Raw genomic sequence first — 20,071 nt, forward strand, 5'->3', positions numbered from 1 at the left:
TATGCCTCACGTCAGCTTCGACTGCATGAGTTGAATTATGCCACGCATGATTTGGAGTTAGCAGCTGTAGTTCATGCACTCAAGACCTGGAGAAATTTTCTTATTGGAAACAGTTATGATGTGTACACGAATCATAAGAGTTTGAAGTACATTTTCATGCAGAAGGAGCTAAATCTCAGGCAGAGGAGATGGTTGGAGCTTATAAAGGATTATGATATGAAGTTGCACTATCATCCAGGCAAGGCCATTGTCGTAGCAGTCGCTTTGAGCCGAAAGAGTTATGCCAATACCCTCGTAAGCGGAGGATTGCCAAAGGAGTTAGCCGAAGATCTCAGGGAGCAACGTTTGGAGATAGTCCCTAGAGGTTTTGTCGCAGCAATGGAGGTTCAGTCGACATTATTGGGAAAAATTCGATAAGCTCAGAAGGATGACAAAGAGATTGCCGAGATAAAGGAGAAAATGAGCAAAGGAAAAGCCAAAGGTTTCCGTGAGGATGAGCACGACACCCTGTGGTTTGAGGGTCGTGTTTATGTACCCAATAATGCAGAGATCCGAAAGTTAATACTTCAGGAGGCCCATGACTCGCCATACTCGATACACCCCGGAAACACCAAGATGTATTTGGCTTTGAAGGAGCGTTTCTGGTGGACTGGTATGAAGAAGGATATTGCCGAGTATGTAGCCGTATGTGATGTATGTCAGAGAGTGAAGGAAAAACATCAGAAGCCGGCGGGATTACTGCAGCCTATGCCGATACCCGAATGGAAGTGGGACAAGCTTGGCATGGATTTCATCACCGGATTGCCCACGACCCGATCGGGATATGATTCTATCTGGGTAGTAGTGGATCGTTTGACCAAAGTGGCTCACTTTATCCCAGTGAAAACCACTTATACGAGTGCAAAGTTGGCCAAGAATATATGACCAGGATCGTATGTCTGCATGGAGTTCCGAGGACCATCGTATTAGATAGAGGAACGCAGTTTACCTCAAAGTTTTGGCACCAGTTGCACCAGACTTTAGGCACCAGGCTAGAGTTCAGTACAACCCTTCATCCGCAGACAGATGGACAGACCGAGAGAGTCAATCAGATTCTGGAGGATATGTTGAGAGCTTGTGCGCTAGATTATGGATCTAGTTGGGATGATAATTTTCCCTACGCGGAGTTCTCATACAACAACAATTATCAAGCTAGTTTGAAGATGGCCCCTTTGGAAGCTTTGTATGGAAGGAGGTGTAGGACACCGTTGATGTGGGATGAAGTTGGAGACCGTCAGTTGTTTGGACCAGATTTGATCAAAGAGTCCGAAGAGAAGGTTAAGTTGATTCGAGATAGACTGAAGGTAGCTCAGTCCAGACAGAAGAGTTATGCAGACGCAAAACGCAAGGAGGTAGTCTATGAAATTGGAGACAGAGCATATCTTCGAGTGTCACCTCTGCGAGGAGTTAAACATTTTGGAGTTAAGGGAAAGTTAGCCCCGAGATTTGTAGGACCATACCGAGTTTTGGAACGTATGTCAGAAGTGGCCTACAAGTTAGAGTTACCCGAAGGACTGTCAGGAGTTCATGATGTGTTTCACGTTTCCCAGTTGAAGAAGTGCCATGCTGAGATGGCCGATATTCCTCTGAGAGATACAATGCCCCTGGAAGCAATTCAGTTGGATAGTGATCTGACCTACGAGGAGAAACCTGTCAAGATTCTCGAGTATGCCAGCCGAGTCACACGCAGCAAGGTTATTAAGTTTTGCAAAGTTCAGTGGAGCCACCATACCGAGGATGAAGCCACCTGGGAACGAGAGGAAGATCTACGAAAGGACCACCCACACATATTTTCTAGCCAACCTGAATCTCGAGGGCGAGATTCATCTTAAGGGGGGTAGTTTTGTAACATCCCAAATTTTCAATTTGGATGTTATACATAGGTCATCATTGCATATCATATTTTATTTGCATTTTGGTTTTGATCCTAGAAATTCTAAGCAACCCACGGAGAGAGTTGGGGATTTCGTTTATTTTCATATTTGAATTTTTCTCAAATTTGAAAAGAGGGTCATTTTGATTTTAATTATTTTTCTCTCCAAAATATTTCCAATATAAAAATAAAAGAGCGGAGATAAAATGACTTCTCCAAAATAAACGAAATATTGGAGGAAAAATATTAAAATCAAATGAATAGTTTTATTTGGTTTTATTGCTATTTTATTTGAATTAGAAAAATATGCATTTTTCAAAATTGCATTTTTAGGCCAGAAAAATGTTCACTTTGTTCTAAATATTTTATTTAGACGGCGAAAATTGTTTTTGGCATTTTTTTAGAATTGTTTTTATTTATTTAGGATTTTTTTTACTTTCGGTAAAATTTATTTTATAAAAAAACGTTTCGGCCGACTGGGCCAGCGGCCCAGCCGAGCGGGCCGAAGCCCAGCGCTGCCAACCGCCTCCGTCGCCGTGGTAGGCACGGACTCTGAGGAGTCCGGCGCGCCGCCGCCGCCCGACTTCCGCACCAAGTCGGAGCCCCCCAAGGCTATTTAAGCCCCCCCCCCCCCGCCGCCTCTCACCACCACCACCACTGCCGCCCGCAGCAGCCGCCGCCGCCGTCACCTGCCGCGCTCGCCCTGCCACGCTGCAGCCTCGCCGGAGCCACCGCTCGCCGCCGTCGACCGTCGCCGCGATTCGGTAAAGAAAACTGCCGCCGGCTTTTTCTGGTTTAGATCTAGTTCGTTTTTTTATTTAGTTCGGTTTTCTTCGGTTAGATCTATTTTACGAATGTTTGTTTGTTAGTTCGTATTAATGAACGAATTCGTTCGTTTTCCTCTGTTAGCGAGCGTTCGCGCCGTAGTTTTTTCTTTTTTTGAACAGGGACCTATCCGCGATTTCTTTTATCGCAGATTAGCCCCTGATCTTCAAACCCTCGTAAATTTGGTTTCAAGAAGATTTGTTTTCGAGGTTCTTTCGACCATAGTTTCAGTTTCGTAGCTCCGATTTGATCGATTCTTTTTGCAAATCGAAGCTCTTCAGTTGAACTTTCAGATTTGATCTGCTTATTTGAGTTTTACCCTTGCATCTATGCTTGAGTTCTTATGTATGCTATATTTGTTTGCGATAGAATTTCCGGAGTGCGAAGCGTGGTACTACGTGTCTCTAGGGTTTGCGGATCGTCAGCAAGGCAAGTAACACATTGAGCATACCCCTTTATTACCCAGTTTTTATGCATTAGTCACAATCCTCAAACACTGCATGGTTAGGATTTGATTAACATGTGGGTATTGGGAAGTAGATGATAAGGTAGAACCTATTGCCCTTTTATTATCAAACCCTCGGGAGTTACTTCTACGTTACGCTCATGTTGCTATGCTATGCTCGTAGACGTGGATTGGGTTTGAGTGTATCCATGACAAATGTGAGATTATTACTTAATGGTTAACTTAAGGTGGCTACTTAAATACACATCTGGGTGGATTGGTTGCGGGTACCTGGGGATATACCAGTGTTGTCCTTTGGTTCGCCACCCAGGCTCAAAGGGATCATAAGATTATTCATGCTAGAAACTTTCATGTGCAGCCACAAGCTATTATGGACTCTAGCATAGTTGAGTATGTTGTATGACGTCTTTCAGTGGTAGGCTAGCAGATGTAGGGGATGTAGGTTGGTACTGTCTACCCAGAGTAAAGAGTTAATGCTTCTGAAAGACTGTGGCTCGGTCATCCTTTTTCAAACACCATGTAGTGCGAGAAATCCAACAGAGGAGATCGAGTCATGTGGGGAAAAGTGTGCAAACCTCTGCAGAGTATACAAACTAATCATGGTTAGCTGTGTCCCCGGTTATGGACATTTTGAGTATTTGGTTCTTGGATTATCATGTTGATCTTATCACTCTAAATTAATTTGTCGGGTTGTTAATTACTTTTTAATTGGGATTGAGATGGGATTACCATTCTCAATGTTTATCAACTACCATGATAGTTAAATAAAATATATTCCTTTGTTGTAGGGGAAAATTGGCTTTTCGCACATAGAGCCTCCACCAGCCATATATGCATGTAGTGATATCATTTACTTGTTCATTGCTCTACTGTGTTATCTTGCCAGCATATTCCATGTGCTGACCCGTTTCGGGCTGTAACATATTATGTTGCAGACTTTCAGACGAAGAGTAAGGTGCGCTAGGTCGTTGTTATGCACTCAGTTATGCCGTTGGAGTTGATGGACTCACTTTATCTTCCAAGTCTTCCGCTGTTATCTTTTAGATGACCTTAAGCCATATTTATTGTAATAAGTTCTCTTTTGAGACATTTGATGTAATAAGTGTGTAATTGCACTTTGTTATAAATCCTTCAAATATTGTATGTGTCAGAATTACCGATCCAGGGATGACACTTATACAAAGAGATTTGACCGTCTGAGGTCGGATCGCTACAATCTCCCTTTGCACAACTTTATTTATGTCAAAAGAGAAAAACAAGTCAGTGTTATTTTCATGCCATGGAACGAAACTATAAGTGTGTTGAGCGTGCGTGACTATATTTTTTTGGTGAGAATCTTGGGGTTCATCGGTGGAAATTTTATTATATACATGTCTATTTCAAATGAGTGTAAAACTCCAAAAATACTTTTTGGTCACTTTTTCTATATATTTTTGTCAATAAGAATATATTTTTCTTGATTGTATGCCAACAATAAGAACTAATCAGATTACCCCCTGATTATTGGAAATCATTCCAACATTCTTGATATCTGTGTCCATGGTTCTACAGGGCTTTTTTTAGAACACCGGTAACTTTGTTGATACTCATGACCATTACAAATACAATATTTTGGATCTAAAATCCAAGAAAGTACAAAGTAACTGTTACGGTAAAGAATTACAATGAAATCTCTTGGAGATATATTCTCCATGGTACACATCTTTGTAAGGTGAAATAGTTTTAGACATGAACAAAGAGACTGCAATTGGACCGTTGCGGTGAAACTGCCGCTCGTTCACCCGCATGAACTTGATTATCAATAATGGTTTCTAAAAGTCGCTCGAGTCGCCCATCCAAAAAGATGGGAAGCTATGAACAATGAACGAACTAGGACCAAGAATAATCCCTAGAAGTGCAGGTCCTCAAACCACAAGATCTTTACCATAGTGTCACTGAAAGATTCCGACTCCATACAAAATCAAACCAACAAAGGCAACATGATGCAATAACAAAAACTCACCTGATCTGGGAAAACAGATCTATGAGGCCACAAACTCTCTCGCTACATGGCACCACCACGATGGAAAGAATAACTTTATTTGTAAGAATACCACTTGAAAGACGACAACGGAGACCACAAAGGTCTCAAGATCGAAGGTCCTCCATCTTTCAACGCTAAAATGGCAACAATTGGCTAGGGGGCGGGGAAAAACATCTTCAGCAGCCACACAGTCTCCTTGATTGCTCTACACGGCTTCTCAATGGGAATACACAACTTGTTTAATTGGTAAGTCTTAGAGGGTGGAAAGGTCATGCCAACAAAACTTGCAGCTTCTCAAAATGAAGCCAATGAGCAGGCGCTCGGTCGCTACTGCTTACAAACATGGCTTAATGGTCCGATCCTGGCGTGCCGGCCCGATAGCCCATGTCCGACCTATGACGGGCCACACGACACGTGTCTTAATGGATCGTGCCCGGCACATGGCCCGTCTAGGGCCATGCCTGGCCTGCCTAGGTAGGCACGCATGGCAACCTGACACATCACTTCTAGAACACTGGCCGTCACAGCACGACACGCCCGACCCGTATGGCATGTTAGCGAGACTGCGAGAGGAGGGGTGTCTCTCTCGTGCATGTGTCACGAGGATTGTTGAGAAAATAGTTGGGGGAGGAGGGGGAGCGTGTGATATGGCAGCAGTTAGAGGGAGGTTTGGGGGAGGGTTAGTGTCTATTTAGGTTGGTTTAGTCCGAATTTTGAATATTTTTGACTATTTACTATAGAGCAACAGCCCCACAGTCCTTTTATTCCAGAAATTTTCGCCCAGTCCTGTTTAAATCAACTCCCATCGGGAGTCGAACCCAGGACCTGGGGTGCTACTAAGGTCGCTGCAACCACTAGGCTATAGGCATGTTCGTGAATTTTGAATATTTCACTATTGGAGGGCTAAATTGGTCCAGAAAGGCCAGTTTTTTTTTTTGCAAGCTGGCCACCCCTCTCATTTCTCACACTCAAACCCCCTCTCATTTCCCACACTCAAACATGGAAAATTCGAACCAGTTCGAATGAAATGCAAGTGATTTTGATATTCACATACCTGAGTTTGTCGATCAACCTATCCTTCTTCCGACAAGAATACACAACCACGATCCGGACCCATTCCACTACTACCAGCACTACCTACTACCATCGGTACTAGAAGGATTCGTCGCAAAACCTCGAGCGTTGGGACTACTTCAATGAAGAAACAGTCAGTTGTGCTTAAAGCTAGGTGCAAAAGATGAGGGGTCTTGTATTCCATTGGGGGGGGGCAACAACCTCCACCAGCACCAACTGCAGGAGAAAAATAAAGGAGCATGGAGCAAATTATTTGGTTCTTCATCCTCTGCCCCAAGCTCTTCCAAGGCAGTAACAACGAATGTACTTTTAGGTGGCGACGAGTTAGCGAAGTACCTCAACAATGATTAAGCCAGCTTCAATGAAGATGATGAGGATGACTTCGACTCACTGCAGTGGTGGCATGACCACAATGTTACATATTTGGTGCTTTCCATGTTAGCACAACGTGTGTTGTTAGTAAAAGGGCTGCCCAGCCCTCTCATTTCTCACACTCAAACCCCCTCTCATTTCCCACACTCAAACATGGATGATCCCAAACCAATTCCAACTCAATGGACGTGTTCGATGCAAAACTCCTGCTTAGAGCTAGGGTGGTGTCAACGTGCTTAAAGCTAGATGCAAAAGATGCAGGAACTTGTATTCCACACGGGAGGGCACGAAGGAACCGACCACCTAAGTAGGCACAAATTGCCACACGTCAAGAAGGACGAGGACTCCGTGGGGAAACAGGCCGTGTAGTTGTAGTCTTCATATTTTTTTTCCTTTTCCTTTTTCTATTTTTTCTTTTGTAATCTGGAACGTGACTTTGTACGCTTTTACTTCCCACAAATGGAAGGTTTTAATGAGGCAACCACTAATAAAGTCAATATTTATCTCACATGATGACACTTTACCTTGTTTTTCATTTTTTGTATTTTTCTCAAATTTCAACAAAAATTCCGATTTTTTCTTTCAAATAACATCTTTTGGAGGTATTTGGATGAAACATGCCTCGGTGGGCCACGCGAGCAAAGTGTGCCGAGGTGCCTAACGTGCCTCCGTGCTGGCCTGTGTAATATGAGGGTCGTGCTTGGGCCATGCGAAAACTATATCTCGCTTATAGTGAGATGGAAGGAGCTCTCGCTTTCAGCGCATCGCTAGCAGGCTGACCCAATAGCGTAGGGATTCACTCACCGTGATTCGCTCGTTCTACGTTTGCTATGCCTTGGTTTTCTCCTTTTTTTTCATTTTCTTTTAATCTTTTCTTTGTTTTTTCGGTTTGGTTTAGTTTTCCTATTTTCTTCGTGTAACGTATGTTGTTTTGTTTTATGGCTTTGTTTGTTTTTTTCCTTCCTTTTCATTGGTTTTTTCTGTTCTTTCTTTTTTTCTTTCTTATTCTTTCCTTGTTTCTTCGTTTTTCATTTATTTTCTTCAGTTTTGTTTATTTATCTTTATCTTTCACTGGTTTTATGTAGTTTTCATTGGGTTCTTTCTTTCTTTCTTATGTGTTTTTCTTTATGGTTTTCATCGGTTTTAGAACCTTTTAGATTGACTTTTCTCTATGTGTTGTTGTATAATCTTTCCTCAGTTCTCTACGTACATTTCTCATGTACATGTGAAACATTTAATTTTATACTACCTTCATCCGGGATTAGAGGTCCGGCGAGCCATTGTATGCTATACAGATTTACAAGGCCGTGGCAGTTAAATCGATAAGTTTGTTCCCTCGATTCCCCTGCAGTGCGCTGCTTTAATTGTCGTTGAGTGCATGCATCCATATACTCCCTCTGTTTTTATTTACTCTGCGTATTAGATTTGGTTAAAGTCCAGCTTTATAAACTTTGACAAAGTTTATAGACAAAATATTAGCATATAGAATAACAAATTAATATCATTAGATTCATTATTGATTGTACGTTCATATATATAGATTTGTTATGGTAAACTTTTATATTATTTTTTATAAATTTGATCAAATTTTATGAAATTTGACTTCAGTCAAATCTAATATGCAAAGTAAATAAAAACGGAGGGAGTACTACAATTGCTAGTCCATAGTGCATGCAGCCAGATACAACATGCAGTCACTTAAACAATTGCAGTTAATTGCGCCGAAACTACTTTTTTTGTGTGCCGAAACTAGTGCATACGGTTAATTTCTGCCAAAGCGCGTGCAAGCCTTGGTCCTGGTGTACAGGCTCGCTGGACTTTTAATCTGGAACGGAGGTCGTACATGTTAACATTCTTTAAATATATAATTATTTTTTAAAATAAATGTATCTTATGTCTACATTTTTCATATGCGTCAAGAACATTTATAGACAAGTTTCACAATCGCTAATACATTATTAGTATTTTTAAATACAATGATTAACATTTCTTTCAAATATATCTTTGATGTATAGATTTTTTATACACATCTGAATCACTTATTTGATATATGGTTAGCATTTTCCAGATACATGATTTCCCATTTTTGTAATATCACAAACATTTTTTTTAAATGTGTGAACATCTTTAAAATCTCACAAATATTTGTTGTACGCTATCAACATTTTTCATATGCATTTTAAACATTTTAAGTACATTTTAACATTTTTAATACATGATTAATTTTTCTTTTCATATATATGTTTTGATGTGTACTCTTTTGCATACACATCGCACATTTTTTGTATAGATCAAGAATAGTTTTTATCCACCTTTAACATTTTTTACATACATTATTAACATTTTTTCATAGTTTTTATGTCTACTTTTCCATACACATTCTACATTTTTTTATACATTAGAAAAAAATTCCATACATGTTTAACATTTTTCAAATGCGTGATTAGTATTTCCTCAATTCTGTATGCAATATGATTTTTATACTAAATAGATTTTGAATATTTCAAAATATAAGAAAAACTAAAACCATAAAGCAAAAACGAGAAAGAAAAAAACAAAGGGAAAAACGCTCAATGCTTGCGGTACCCAGCCAGGCACAGACCAGGGAGCTCCTATACAACGACCTGCGCACTGGGAAAGAAGGCAGCGTGCACCCCATTCGGTTCCTTTTTTTTTCTTCTTTAAGAAAGTTCAGATTGGAAAAGAATTTAGAATTTTAAAAAGTTCAACAATGCAAGGTAATGTTTACGAATTCAGAAAAAGTTCACAATTTCTGAAAAATGAATAATGTTTGAATTTTGATGGACACTTTTTGTATTTGGATGAACACAATTTGAATTTTGGATGAACATTTTGTTAGTATTTGATGTACAAAATATGAATTTTGAAGGAATTTTTTTAATTTAGATGACTTTTTTATATTTGATGAACAAATTTGAAATTCAGTGAACAACTATTTGAAATTCATGAACAAATTTTAAATTCAGTGAACACATTTTTGAAAAAACTATGAGCAAATTTTGAATTCGAGAACATTTTCTGAATACAATGAACATTTTTTGTTAAAATCATGAATATTTTTTGAATTTAATGAGAAAAAAATTATTTTGATGAAAAAATTGTATTTTAAAAATATTCACCTAGATGACAAAAAGTTTTAATTTATAAAAAAATTCACTGATTTAATGAAAAAATGTTCCAGATTGCAGAAAATGTTTGTGAATTTGGAAAGAAAACACAAAAAAATAAAGTAAAAGGGAAATTAAAAATAAAGAAAAAATGAAAATTAAAAGGGATATGAAAAAAGGAAAAAGAAAAGGAGAAAAAAAAGAATAACCGGCTTGGCCAGCCCAAACCTAGGCAGCGTCGACTATGGGGGTGCGCGCGGTCACTAGGCAGCGACTGGCACGCCAAATAGGATCCGGAGAGCAACTAATTGATGAGTATTCCTTCTGGAGCCCCCACAAGGGTCACTTGGGGTGGGCTGGGGGCGCGCCACTTGGCGCTTTCTCAACCGCCTTCACGTGTCGCGCTCTAAAAGCTTCCTCTGTATTTTTTTATTTTTCTGTACGCATTTTCAGATTTTAGATTATTTATTTTGGTTTTTTTTTCGACTTTTCAGTTTTCCCGCGGTTTTTCTTAGGTTTTGGATTTTTTTAAATATTTTGCGCGCAACAACACGTTTTTTCGTGAGAGGCACATATTTACTCTTATGAAGGCATGGATTTGCTTCTACGAGAGGCACGGTCGTGTCTCTCGAAAAGAGAAAAATGCATTTTCATTTTTTCCCTTCCGCGAGAGGCACATTTTTACTTCTTGTGGAGGCATGGATTTACTTTCGTGAGAGGCACGGTCGTTCCTCTCGAAAAGGGGGAAAACATATTTTTCCTTCCGTGAGGGGCAAAGATTTACTTCTCGTTGAGGCACGGATTTACTTCCGCGAGAGGCACGATCGTGCCTATCGAAAAGGGGAAAAGCATGTTTTTTTTTCTTCCGCGAGAGACGAATACTTTTCATGGAGGCACGGATGTGTTTCCATGAGAGGCACAGTCGTGCCTCTCGAAAAGGGGAAAATATGTTTCTTTCTTTTTTTCTTATGCGAGAGCCACAGATTTACTTCTCATGAAGGTACGAATTTGCTTCTGCGAGAGGCACGGTCATGCCTCTCGGAAAGGGAAAAACGTTCTTTTTCTTTTGTGAGAGGCAAAGATTTACTTCTCGTGGATGCACAGATTTGCTCATACGAAAGGCACGGTCGTGCCTCTCGGAAAAGGAAAAACGTGTGCCTCTTTGAAAAGGGAAAAAACAGGCTCCCGGTTCGTTTTTTCCATGAATTTTTTTTTCATTGAAACCTATCAACATGGTATCTAGTTTTTAAGATCTTAACATGAATCCAACGATGAAAACGGTTTGAGATTTGGAAGAACGGTTTAAGAGATAAAATATTTTAAATAAACGAATATGCGAAAAAAGAGAAACTTCCAGATAGGGACAAGTGATGCACATGCAGCGCGTCACTTTTCACAATCTAATAAGATGAGACTAATCTTTGAGAGAAGTACTTCTTAATTAGTGATTTGCGATGTTCGCAAAAAAAATAGTGATTTTGTAGGATCTGCCTACAGACCAACCATGTAGTTTGGCGTGGCTGAGTGGGCCGTGCCGTGCCTGGCCGTATAGCCCACGCCGGACCATTCCGGCCAATCGCGGGCTAGGTTTTTGACTGCTTCTAACAGCTCGCTTGCCCATGCTTAAGCGGTTAAGCCCAAGCCCATGACCGGAAGTTGCATTCTCTCTTTCCTCTGTTTCGTTATGGCCTTATGGGACAGGAGGCCTCACCGGAGAACTCGCCGGAGTTTGCTTTAGGGTTGGGAGTTGGGAGATCTCTGAAGGGAGGGTCGTCAGCGGAGGATGAGGCTGCGGCGAAGATTGCGGCGGCCATCTTCGACCCGCCGCGGCCATCGTGGCAGGTGGTCGGGGCAACAGGCTACATCGCGAATCCGGGCACATTTCCGAACGATTTCTGTAAGTTCAAACCCTCTCCGTAGTACAACGCCCTAGCACCAGTCTATGTTTCTGCATTCTGTTCCAATCATCGTTTCACCCACATTGTCGTAGCGATGGGACGGTACAAAAGCGAACATGAGATACGCTCGAAATGCAAGGGATCCTGTATATTTTCCATTCACAGAAGAATGATGTATCTGTTGGTTTGGAGTGAATTACATATACATCTATCGGATTTTTTGGATTAAAAGCAACGGATCTGTATAACCTAACCTCAATCTGTCCAATTCTTGCTTTCTGCTGATTTAGCGGCCATTAACCTTACTTCCTTTAATGTGTGTATGTATGGTATCATCTGCAATTCGCAACAACTAGAAGGGATTTTTGGATCCCAGGGCACGGATCACCACCAAACCTGGCAGGAGATACCGGAATAGAGCAACCCCTTTTACCTATGCAAGCCTGAAAGAACAGAATAAATAGTTGGATGTTGTTAATAAGGGAGCAGATTGTAACATTAGTTCATCATATTGGTTATAGATATTACCTGTTTTACAACAGATTCCGACAGCGCGGCATGGCAACTTCCAGTTGAAAATGTTGTGCAGTCGCCTGCAGGATTCCCATAACTCGCGAACTCAATTGCCGAGATGTGTTTGCCCCTTTGGCACCGTAGACGTACTTCTGGATCCTTCCCTTGCGTATGGAGAGCCGGCGACGAGAGCTCATTCACGCTGCCACACACTGTTGTGATGGACACTGTGTTCACCGTTATCTCCAGCGGATTGCCTCCGATTTCCTCAACAAGAACAAGGAGGTTGTCTGTAGGTTTCAGGAAGTGCTGTGGAATGTGATACCTTCATGGTTCAGAAATGCAATGCCAGTGAGATATTGCTTGTACGGTTGGTCACAGGGGAGATGAGAGTTTGAGAAAAGAGGCTGAGAGTTGGAGCTAGCTGGGCTTACAGGGATTGAGAGGGCTGTCCACTTGGGGCCTTAAAGGAGACCCAGTACCGTCCAATGCTCTCCCCGTTGACCCATACTTCTCCCTTGCCCATACTAGTGAGGTTCAGTGCCACCGCATCGTTGCCCACTGGTGCGGCGAATGTTGTCTGGGTCACACAACAAATGGTGCAATGTATAGTATACTGTTGTAAAGTGTGGACATTTGGCACAAGATAATGAACTAGCTGGTTTTATGTACCTTGTACCAAGTAAGTGGATGATATGTCAAACTGTTTATCTCTGTCCATTCAACACTGCTTGATTCTTCTTGCGTGTAGATTCGTTTCCCTTCTCCATATAAACCAACCTGCGATTATTCTGTCAGATCAGATTAAAGAGCTTTATATTCATCTCTATCTCACATTCCAAATTAGAAATTAGTTGACTTGGATTTACCTGGTACCCCCATAGTTCGTTGTTGAGGAGATGTAGTGGTTGTTGTCCTTGCTGTATGCTCACTTTACGAATTCCAAAGCTTCTTCTTTCCATGTGAGCGCCGGAGTCCTTCCAATTAAAAGCGTGCAATTATGATAAAATGGCTAGTTTATACACTTCTAGAACTATGTCTGCTTGAAATTTGTTGTACTCAAGCTCCAGTATAACTACGCTTAACACATTTGCTCCTTTACGTTGTTGCAACCAAAAGAATAAGCATATTCCTGGTACATTGGCAGTTCGGGACCATATTGTGATAAAAGGACCCATTTTTAGGAAATCTTGGTTCCCCTCTATTAATTTCTTTTATATAAAAAAAATATTACCGGGGCAGCTCATAGGAACTATACCGGTGATCCAACCATTACACTTAGCAATGATATGGTGTTCTGCCCCTCCTTTAGAGAAATATTCGTGTTGAGAATTATGTTGCCAGGTCCATCATGACTCCCATGCACACACCCTGATAGACATGAGTGAAGTGCGATTAGCAATAACATAACTCATCAGTTGTAGATTGATTTATAAGATAGCATAATCTGAATAGTGTATATCATGGATATTGTGCATTTGTTGTTGCTTTCTTCAAAATTATATATGAAGAAGCTTGATAAAATCATAATTTATCTAATAGGATACTGACCTACGTATTCAGTGTTGACAAAAGCATGCAATACATGTGCTCGTGACTCAGCATTAAGAAGCACAAGCTGGCCATCATCGCTTGGTCTATATTCATAGCTGCATTTAAGCAATACAGTTAGCATAGTGAATCGAAATAATTAAATAAGTAAACACGAATGATGAACAAAAACACCTTTGAGGAAATTTTCTTACCTGACAATGTACCAGAGATAATCTGTCTCATCTTTAGTCATTGAGAGATGTTCAAAGAGTTGGTTTCCAGTGTACACAGCCTTGCTTATATCTTCAGGAATTGGTTCTTTAAATGCCTTCCATGTATGAATATCGTTAAGAGACTCTACTACTTTGGCTGTTCTTGACCCATACTGAGCATTTACCTGTGATAGAAATTAATAGTGAAATATCATAACAAGAGGTTATGCCATTTGCCTTTGATGAAAACGGCTGGGTCCTGAAGGAATATATGCCAATAGGTCACATACCTTGGCTGTTTCAAATACCACTGTCCTGCACTCTGATAGAATACTGATGGATTTGGGTGCCAGTTGGAAAGGTATATTACGGAATACTACTGTTGGTGACTGATGCTTATCAAAGTTGACCAAGAAAGCCACACACTTCAATTCTGTTTCGAATATATGTGCCTGGAGTACGTCATAAATCATGCTTATGTTGCTAGAATATATTGAATAAACTGATATTGTTTTGCGCTGTGTTATTTTACCTCTTGTTCTTGACCTAATGAAAAATTGGAGTATGTTCCGAACAGTAATGGTTCTGAAGATAGATTTACTGCAGCATGCAGTTCCCTGAGATGGCCCCATGTAGGTCGCCATATTAGACCTGGATACAGTAAAACTAAGTTTGTTAGTTGCTGTTATATGTAAATCCTTCTAGCATACCTTGACTCTCTTTGAAATATTTACCGTATTCATCTAGAGGAGCTCCATCATAGTAACTTGTTGTTACATATGAAGAGGCAAACCTACCAAAGTTTGTTCCTCCATGGTACTGTGTCATAACCAACAAGAGAGAATTTAGAAGTGATTATGCTGGGAAACTTTTGAAGTGTTTTTATGAAGTTCGTACCATGTAGTAGCTCACAAAGCTTCCTTTCTTTCTTGCTATGAAAAGTGCAACTGCAAAGGCAATATCTTCTGTAGATCTCAACTTTGTATCATTACCATATATAGGGTAGCTGAATACATTAAGAATTGACCATCAGACTTTTCTTTCCATCAGGATGAGAAGATCCAAAACCAAGTGAGCTGTGAGATTGCAACATACCGAGTTGTCCAATTTTCTGTCCACAATGCAGGCTTGCTAGGTGAGTTTGGTCCTACAAATGTTTCTCCACAGATGAGCCCGTTGCAGGTATTAATCTAGTCATGAACTTACTGTCAAACTGATATGAATTATTGGCTAATGAGGTGCAATCAGGTGAAACAATGTAATAATGAACACTAACAATTGGGTCTGGGGCATCGTTTTGCTTGCACATCATCCATGGAACACCTGTCTGGAGACCTACAGCCATTTCAGCTGCCCAACGGACATAACGCGGGCCACCTGAGCCAAATGCAGGCTCAACCATCTGGTACTCATTCTCAACCTGTGCTTCAACTTATTTAGTTACATAATGAAGAACTTAACACAACCACTACTTCAAGTTAATTTTCCTAACCTGAGAAATAATTATTGGGCCTCCTTGTGGGTAATACAGCCCTTCCTGTTTCATCATGCTTACTATCTGTGTGACAAATCGTTGCATATGTTGCTGCGCGGACAAAAACATATAATTTTACCATGTTAAAGATAACCAGCCTGAAATCATGTTAGTAGTGTTTCTGTAGGATTCTGCAAAACGAAAACTCTGAAATCACCAGTCACAGTTCAGAGTTTTTCATGTTTTACAGACTCTTAGAATGCCATCTCAAAGATTATTTACCTTGAAGGGTTCATTGTCTGTTCGGAAGGTGATGTTTGGAACATCATGTAGCCAAAATGGAAACCCTCTGCATGAACACAAGATACCCAGCATTTGTTCAGGTACTACTTTTTATCCAATTAGGTATGTGCACTCGTATGAAACAGTTCTGTGTAGAGAGTTGTATTCCTTGGAACATTTCAAATAGGAAGATGCTTATCTATGGTAACTACTGCACGCGTGGAATGCACATTTATCTCTTGACAGAAAAAGGTACTAGTATTAAGCATGCGCTAAATTGTGATCCATAAATTTGCAACTAGGAGGTAACGATATTGAAAATTGGGGAGTAATCAAGGGGAAGTTAACATAGAAGTGATTAGGAGTGAGAGTCACTTCTGCAAACAGCCATTGGATTCAGGTTTATAAAATTGAATAAACATCTATGGACAGTCAGATGAAGGTATCCCAGCTTAACCCGTATCTCTATAAGTAGTATAGATATAGATATAAAATATGTATCCATACCCGTATTTCCATTCTGCCTCTATAAAGGGTCCAATCCTGAGGCTTACATAGAGCCCTTGAGCCTGAATTTCTCTGATGAACTTCACGAGATCGTATCTTCCCTCAAAGTTATACTGATGCGATGATACAATTGAAACATACAGTATATCAGTAATGAACAACTCATTTACTAAATATGTTTCCCTTTGACAGACATATTTATGCATGTTTTGAATTGAAAAAGACACCTACCTGGCCCTGGACAGGCTCGTGAACATTCCAAAAGACGTATGTTTGTATGACATCGAGGCCACCCTTCCTGGCGTTCGCTATGAGTTTTGGCCACATCTGTCAATTGAAATACGCAAAAACTGATTTGGTGATGAATCAGAAGAAGTAGCTCATTAGAGAATGCCAACAAGCTAGGAAGCAGTATGGAAGTTCAGTTCAAACGTTGCCTAATATTTGACCTTTGTCTCATCTCCGGAAGAGGATCCACATTTTTTCTACTCGATAGATACTTTGAAGAGTTGTCTCCCTCCCTCTACTTGTGCAATTCTGCGGTCCATTTATTGCCTAGCACCCCTGAACTATGAGGTATGCCTCAAAATTTTACCAGTGACTTTTTAGCCGTGCAAGTTTGATATTGGTTTACCAAGGGGAATTATTACATGTAAAGCGAGTAATGTTTTGCTGAGGATGTCAGAGATAGATGAAATGACAGCCGGAGGTATTACTAATCACACAGGTAAAACAAATATTGCAGTATGTCATAGTTGGATGGAAGTACTTGGTAATTGTGGGCATCTTAATTCTCTAGCTGCCAAAATATTGGTCCATTTTCAACCGGGAGTAGCTTCTTTCAGAAAAGTGTCATGATCCTGAAACTCCTGATGACGTGCGCGGGGCAGGACAGTGGGAGAAGGTCCTCGTGGTGTTTATGCTGGGCCATGTAAGCCGTATGTGCCCAAGAAAGGCAAGCCGATGAGAAGAAATCCTAACTCTGAACCGAGATGGGCTTTAGGCCCATCGTACTTAGGCTACTGACCTGCGTGCAGCGTGCACCAGGGGTTCAAAAGATGCTAAAAAAACCAGGGGTTCAAATTCTTTGCTCAAAAAACAAAAAACCAGGGGTTCAAATTCTTTGCTCAAAAAACAAAAAACCAGGGGTTCAAATTCTATAGGAGACAGATCACAAACGAGAGCTGATCCTCTCTGAACAAAACAAAAAAGAAAATTTCCCTTAAAAAACTGAAAAGAGATGCAATTCCCTCATGGCCTCCATATCGGTCAAACAAAAACTAGACAACCGAAGTACTCCTAGTGATCTAAACGCTCTTATATTTCTTTATGTCAGGAGTACCGTAAAAAACACACGCTAGACAATTGGACTTCCGTTACCATTGAATAACTACACCATGACCAAATCAGGAGGGTGGAAGCTTTGCTAAATGTACCCAAAGCCCTGCTGGACAGTTACCTCAGGGGTGCTTCTAGTGTAGTGCATCTCACCGGAGAACAGAACCCTCCTTGTGCCATTCAGCACCAAAGCCCTGCCATCATACCTCACCTCCTTTCCCGCCCCGCCTCCTCCCTCCCCTCCCTGCCGGCCTCCCGCCACCGCCGCAGTACCCACGCACGCCATCAGCATGGCGACCACCATCGCGATGGTCATGACTCACGACGTCGTCGACCGCTGGCTGATAGTTGGCTAATTTTCCTTGAGGGTTCTCCTCAACTTAGTTACGATATATATTTATGGAGGCGACATGTGCATGCTTGGCAAGTATTTGCGCAGGTAGTTGAAAAAGGAAACGTGTGCTGGCCATGGGCTGCTATGCACGCCCGGTAGTAAAGTTTGGCTTGTCTTTTTGCTGGTCTCTTTGGAGTATAGTAAATCGGTAATGAAGGCTTAATTGCTTTTAGAAATACCCATGCACGAGTAAAATCTCTTCAATAGATTTCTCTCGTACTGAGTTAATGCATGCTCATAATTCTACTCCAAAGAAATGGATGCATGGTCTGTATAGTTTCTGCGAAAATCCCACACGATCAGGATTAATTGAGGTGAAACATAAATTGCTTTATTCGGTCCTCTCGAATTTGTTGTTTTGGGCATCAGAATGATCTTGGAAACGTGATTTTGACAATTAATTCCTGTCACATTATATTTATTAAATGAAATAGAATCGTGTACTAGGAAAATACTATTCAAGAAAAAAATCTTGCATGATTTTCAAGAATCCAATCTAAGTTTTTTTTTGTTAAAGACATTAATGGTCATTGTTTCAGAAGGACAGATTCTACAAGATTATTGTTGAACGACAGCTTCTACAAGATTGGAGAGGAAGAAACCAAGTGGTGTAGAATTACTTGTAGAGAGGTTGATGCGTTCGTAGTAAAGCTTTTGAGCAGAGAGGTTGTCAGGTTGATGGCCGACATGCTCCTATACGCATAAAAATGATCTAACAGTCCCTAAAAAAAAATGATCTACTCCATGGCTGGCTGGCTGTGCATGCCGCGCATCAGCGTGTATTCGTATGAGGCGTTCAGTTAATTCGTCCATGGAATTACGGAAACCGCATGCGTCATCAGTTACGTACACGACGGCGACGCAACTACTGGATGCATGCACCAGTATATTAACGGTGCACGCACCAATCAAAACTCCGCAAACGATGAGCATTGTTTGTTATCAGTACCGGACCAAAATAGTACTGGCAAGCCATTCGTGTTGGAAATGAATAAGGCGGTGACCAAGGAGGGAGCAGGTCACCGCTGCACGAATTTACGACCAAGGAATGTTCATCAGTTTCCCACTTTGCGGTGATCACCAATCAATGTCAGCCGCCTGTAGCCGCTCTTCCTTGGCAGTTGCCGGAAGACGCAACGGAGCATACACCGTCGTTTGGACAAGTGTTTTCACTGGTTACACCGCCCCATAGCCATAGGCCACCATGCCCGAGCATGGCATTACCAGCTAGGCGTCGCATTAGCACAAGGTGGCGTGGATTGATTGGCAACCAGAACCAGGTAGGCGATCCTATGCTAAATTGATTGCTAAAACTCAGTCAAGAAGGTAAACAAAAACGCAGAGCAGAAACGGCATCAGAATGCAGAAGGAAGTGGTTACCTCGGGCGTGCTTCTGGTGTAGTGCATCTCCCCGGAGAAGAGCATCCTCCTCGTGCCGTTCACGACCAGAGCCCTGCCGTCGTTGGTGACCTCTCCTCCTCCTCCCTCCTCCACCCGCCGCCCGTCTCCTGCCGCCGCCGACGACGCGCACGCTGTCAGCACGATGAGCGCCACGGCGACCGCCGCATCGACCCTGTACATATCTCTGCCCTTGCAGTATCAGCTCTCTTAGCCAGGCAAAACGCTCAGGACCCGAGAGAGTGTATATAGTGCATGGGATGGCAAGGAAGACAAGCTATCTCCTGCTGTTGCCTTGCTTGGCCTCTCTTTGCTTGTTTCTTGGGGCAAAACGTCATGGATTCATGGGTTGCTTGCCACATTTTGATGAGGAGCAGTGGTAGTAGGGCACTAGACGCATGCGGAAGGGTTTGGTGAACTGAAAAGGTGTGATCACTTTCCATGGTTTTAGCGTTTCACATGGTCCAGGATCCCTGCAGGTACCGACCTTCACCCCATTGATCAGTGCTTTCCAGAAAAACCGATGCCGTATGTTACAGTTCACAGTCCCATTATTTCCGACTTGCATCCAGTAGTACAGCGTGCATAGCACGCATCGACTAGTGCATAGATAGATCAAAGTTTAATTACCATGCAAGTTTTTGCCAGCAAATGAACTACTGGCTTACCAGGACAGTAGGTCGCCACGCACATTAATCCAACTTTCAGTTCGGACATGTGTC

General features: G+C 41.5%; 1 protein-coding gene and 1 long non-coding RNA gene across 5 annotated transcripts; one reads left to right on the forward strand and one right to left on the reverse strand.

Moving 5' to 3' along the window:
• Positions 1–10,229: 10,229 nt before the first annotated feature.
• Positions 10,230–18,696, forward strand: LOC109773920 (uncharacterized). 3 transcript variants are annotated; one of them, XR_006662474.2, is made up of 5 exons: positions 10,230–11,697; positions 15,007–15,138; positions 15,205–15,361; positions 15,720–15,813; positions 16,412–17,435. It is a non-coding gene; the product is annotated as an uncharacterized lncRNA (long non-coding RNA). The 3 variants fall into 3 exon arrangements; XR_006662473.2 differs by lacking the exon at positions 16,412–17,435 and adding an exon at positions 18,491–18,696 and having other exon boundaries at positions 10,237–11,697; positions 15,007–15,091; XR_002235452.4 differs by having other exon boundaries at positions 10,237–11,697; positions 15,007–15,091.
• Positions 11,821–19,667, reverse strand: LOC109773911 (beta-galactosidase 7). Of its 2 annotated transcripts, none has more exons than XM_020332641.3 (19): positions 19,332–19,667; positions 16,451–16,546; positions 16,220–16,332; positions 15,713–15,779; positions 15,449–15,541; positions 15,233–15,376; positions 15,052–15,146; positions 14,854–14,962; positions 14,691–14,775; positions 14,489–14,607; positions 14,247–14,408; positions 13,957–14,141; positions 13,763–13,860; positions 13,470–13,582; positions 13,081–13,188; positions 12,884–12,991; positions 12,646–12,791; positions 12,227–12,536; positions 11,821–12,141 (listed from the first exon to the last, which is right to left on the reverse strand). In XM_020332641.3, exons 1-19 carry the CDS (start codon positions 19,530–19,532, stop codon positions 12,031–12,033), a joined length of 2,463 nt encoding a protein of 820 aa, XP_020188230.1. In that variant the 5' UTR covers positions 19,533–19,667; the 3' UTR covers positions 11,821–12,030. The 2 variants fall into 2 exon arrangements, with proteins under 2 accessions (XP_020188230.1, XP_040243201.1); XM_040387267.3 differs by lacking the exon at positions 19,332–19,667 and adding an exon at positions 17,679–18,427.
• Between the last annotated feature and the right edge of the window lie 404 nt (positions 19,668–20,071).

This window comes from Aegilops tauschii, chromosome 1, assembly GCF_002575655.3.
Source record: "Aegilops tauschii subsp. strangulata cultivar AL8/78 chromosome 1, Aet v6.0, whole genome shotgun sequence".
In the NCBI taxonomy this organism is placed as follows: Eukaryota; Viridiplantae; Streptophyta; class Magnoliopsida; order Poales; family Poaceae; genus Aegilops; species Aegilops tauschii.

Bases quoted from the DNA above. Each gene is read 5' to 3' on its own strand.
- LOC109773911 (XM_020332641.3), bottom strand. From the start codon at position 19,532: ATGTACAGGGTCGATGCGGCGGTCGCCGTGGCGCTCATCGTGCTGACA. The intron at 15,780-16,219 runs GTATGGATACAT...GTGTTCATGCAG, and splicing joins GAGGCAGAATGGAAATACGG to AGGGTTTCCATTTTGGCTAC. The intron at 14,409-14,488 runs GTAAAATAACAC...GACGTACTCCAG, and splicing joins CATTAGGTCAAGAACAAGAG to GCACATATATTCGAAACAGA.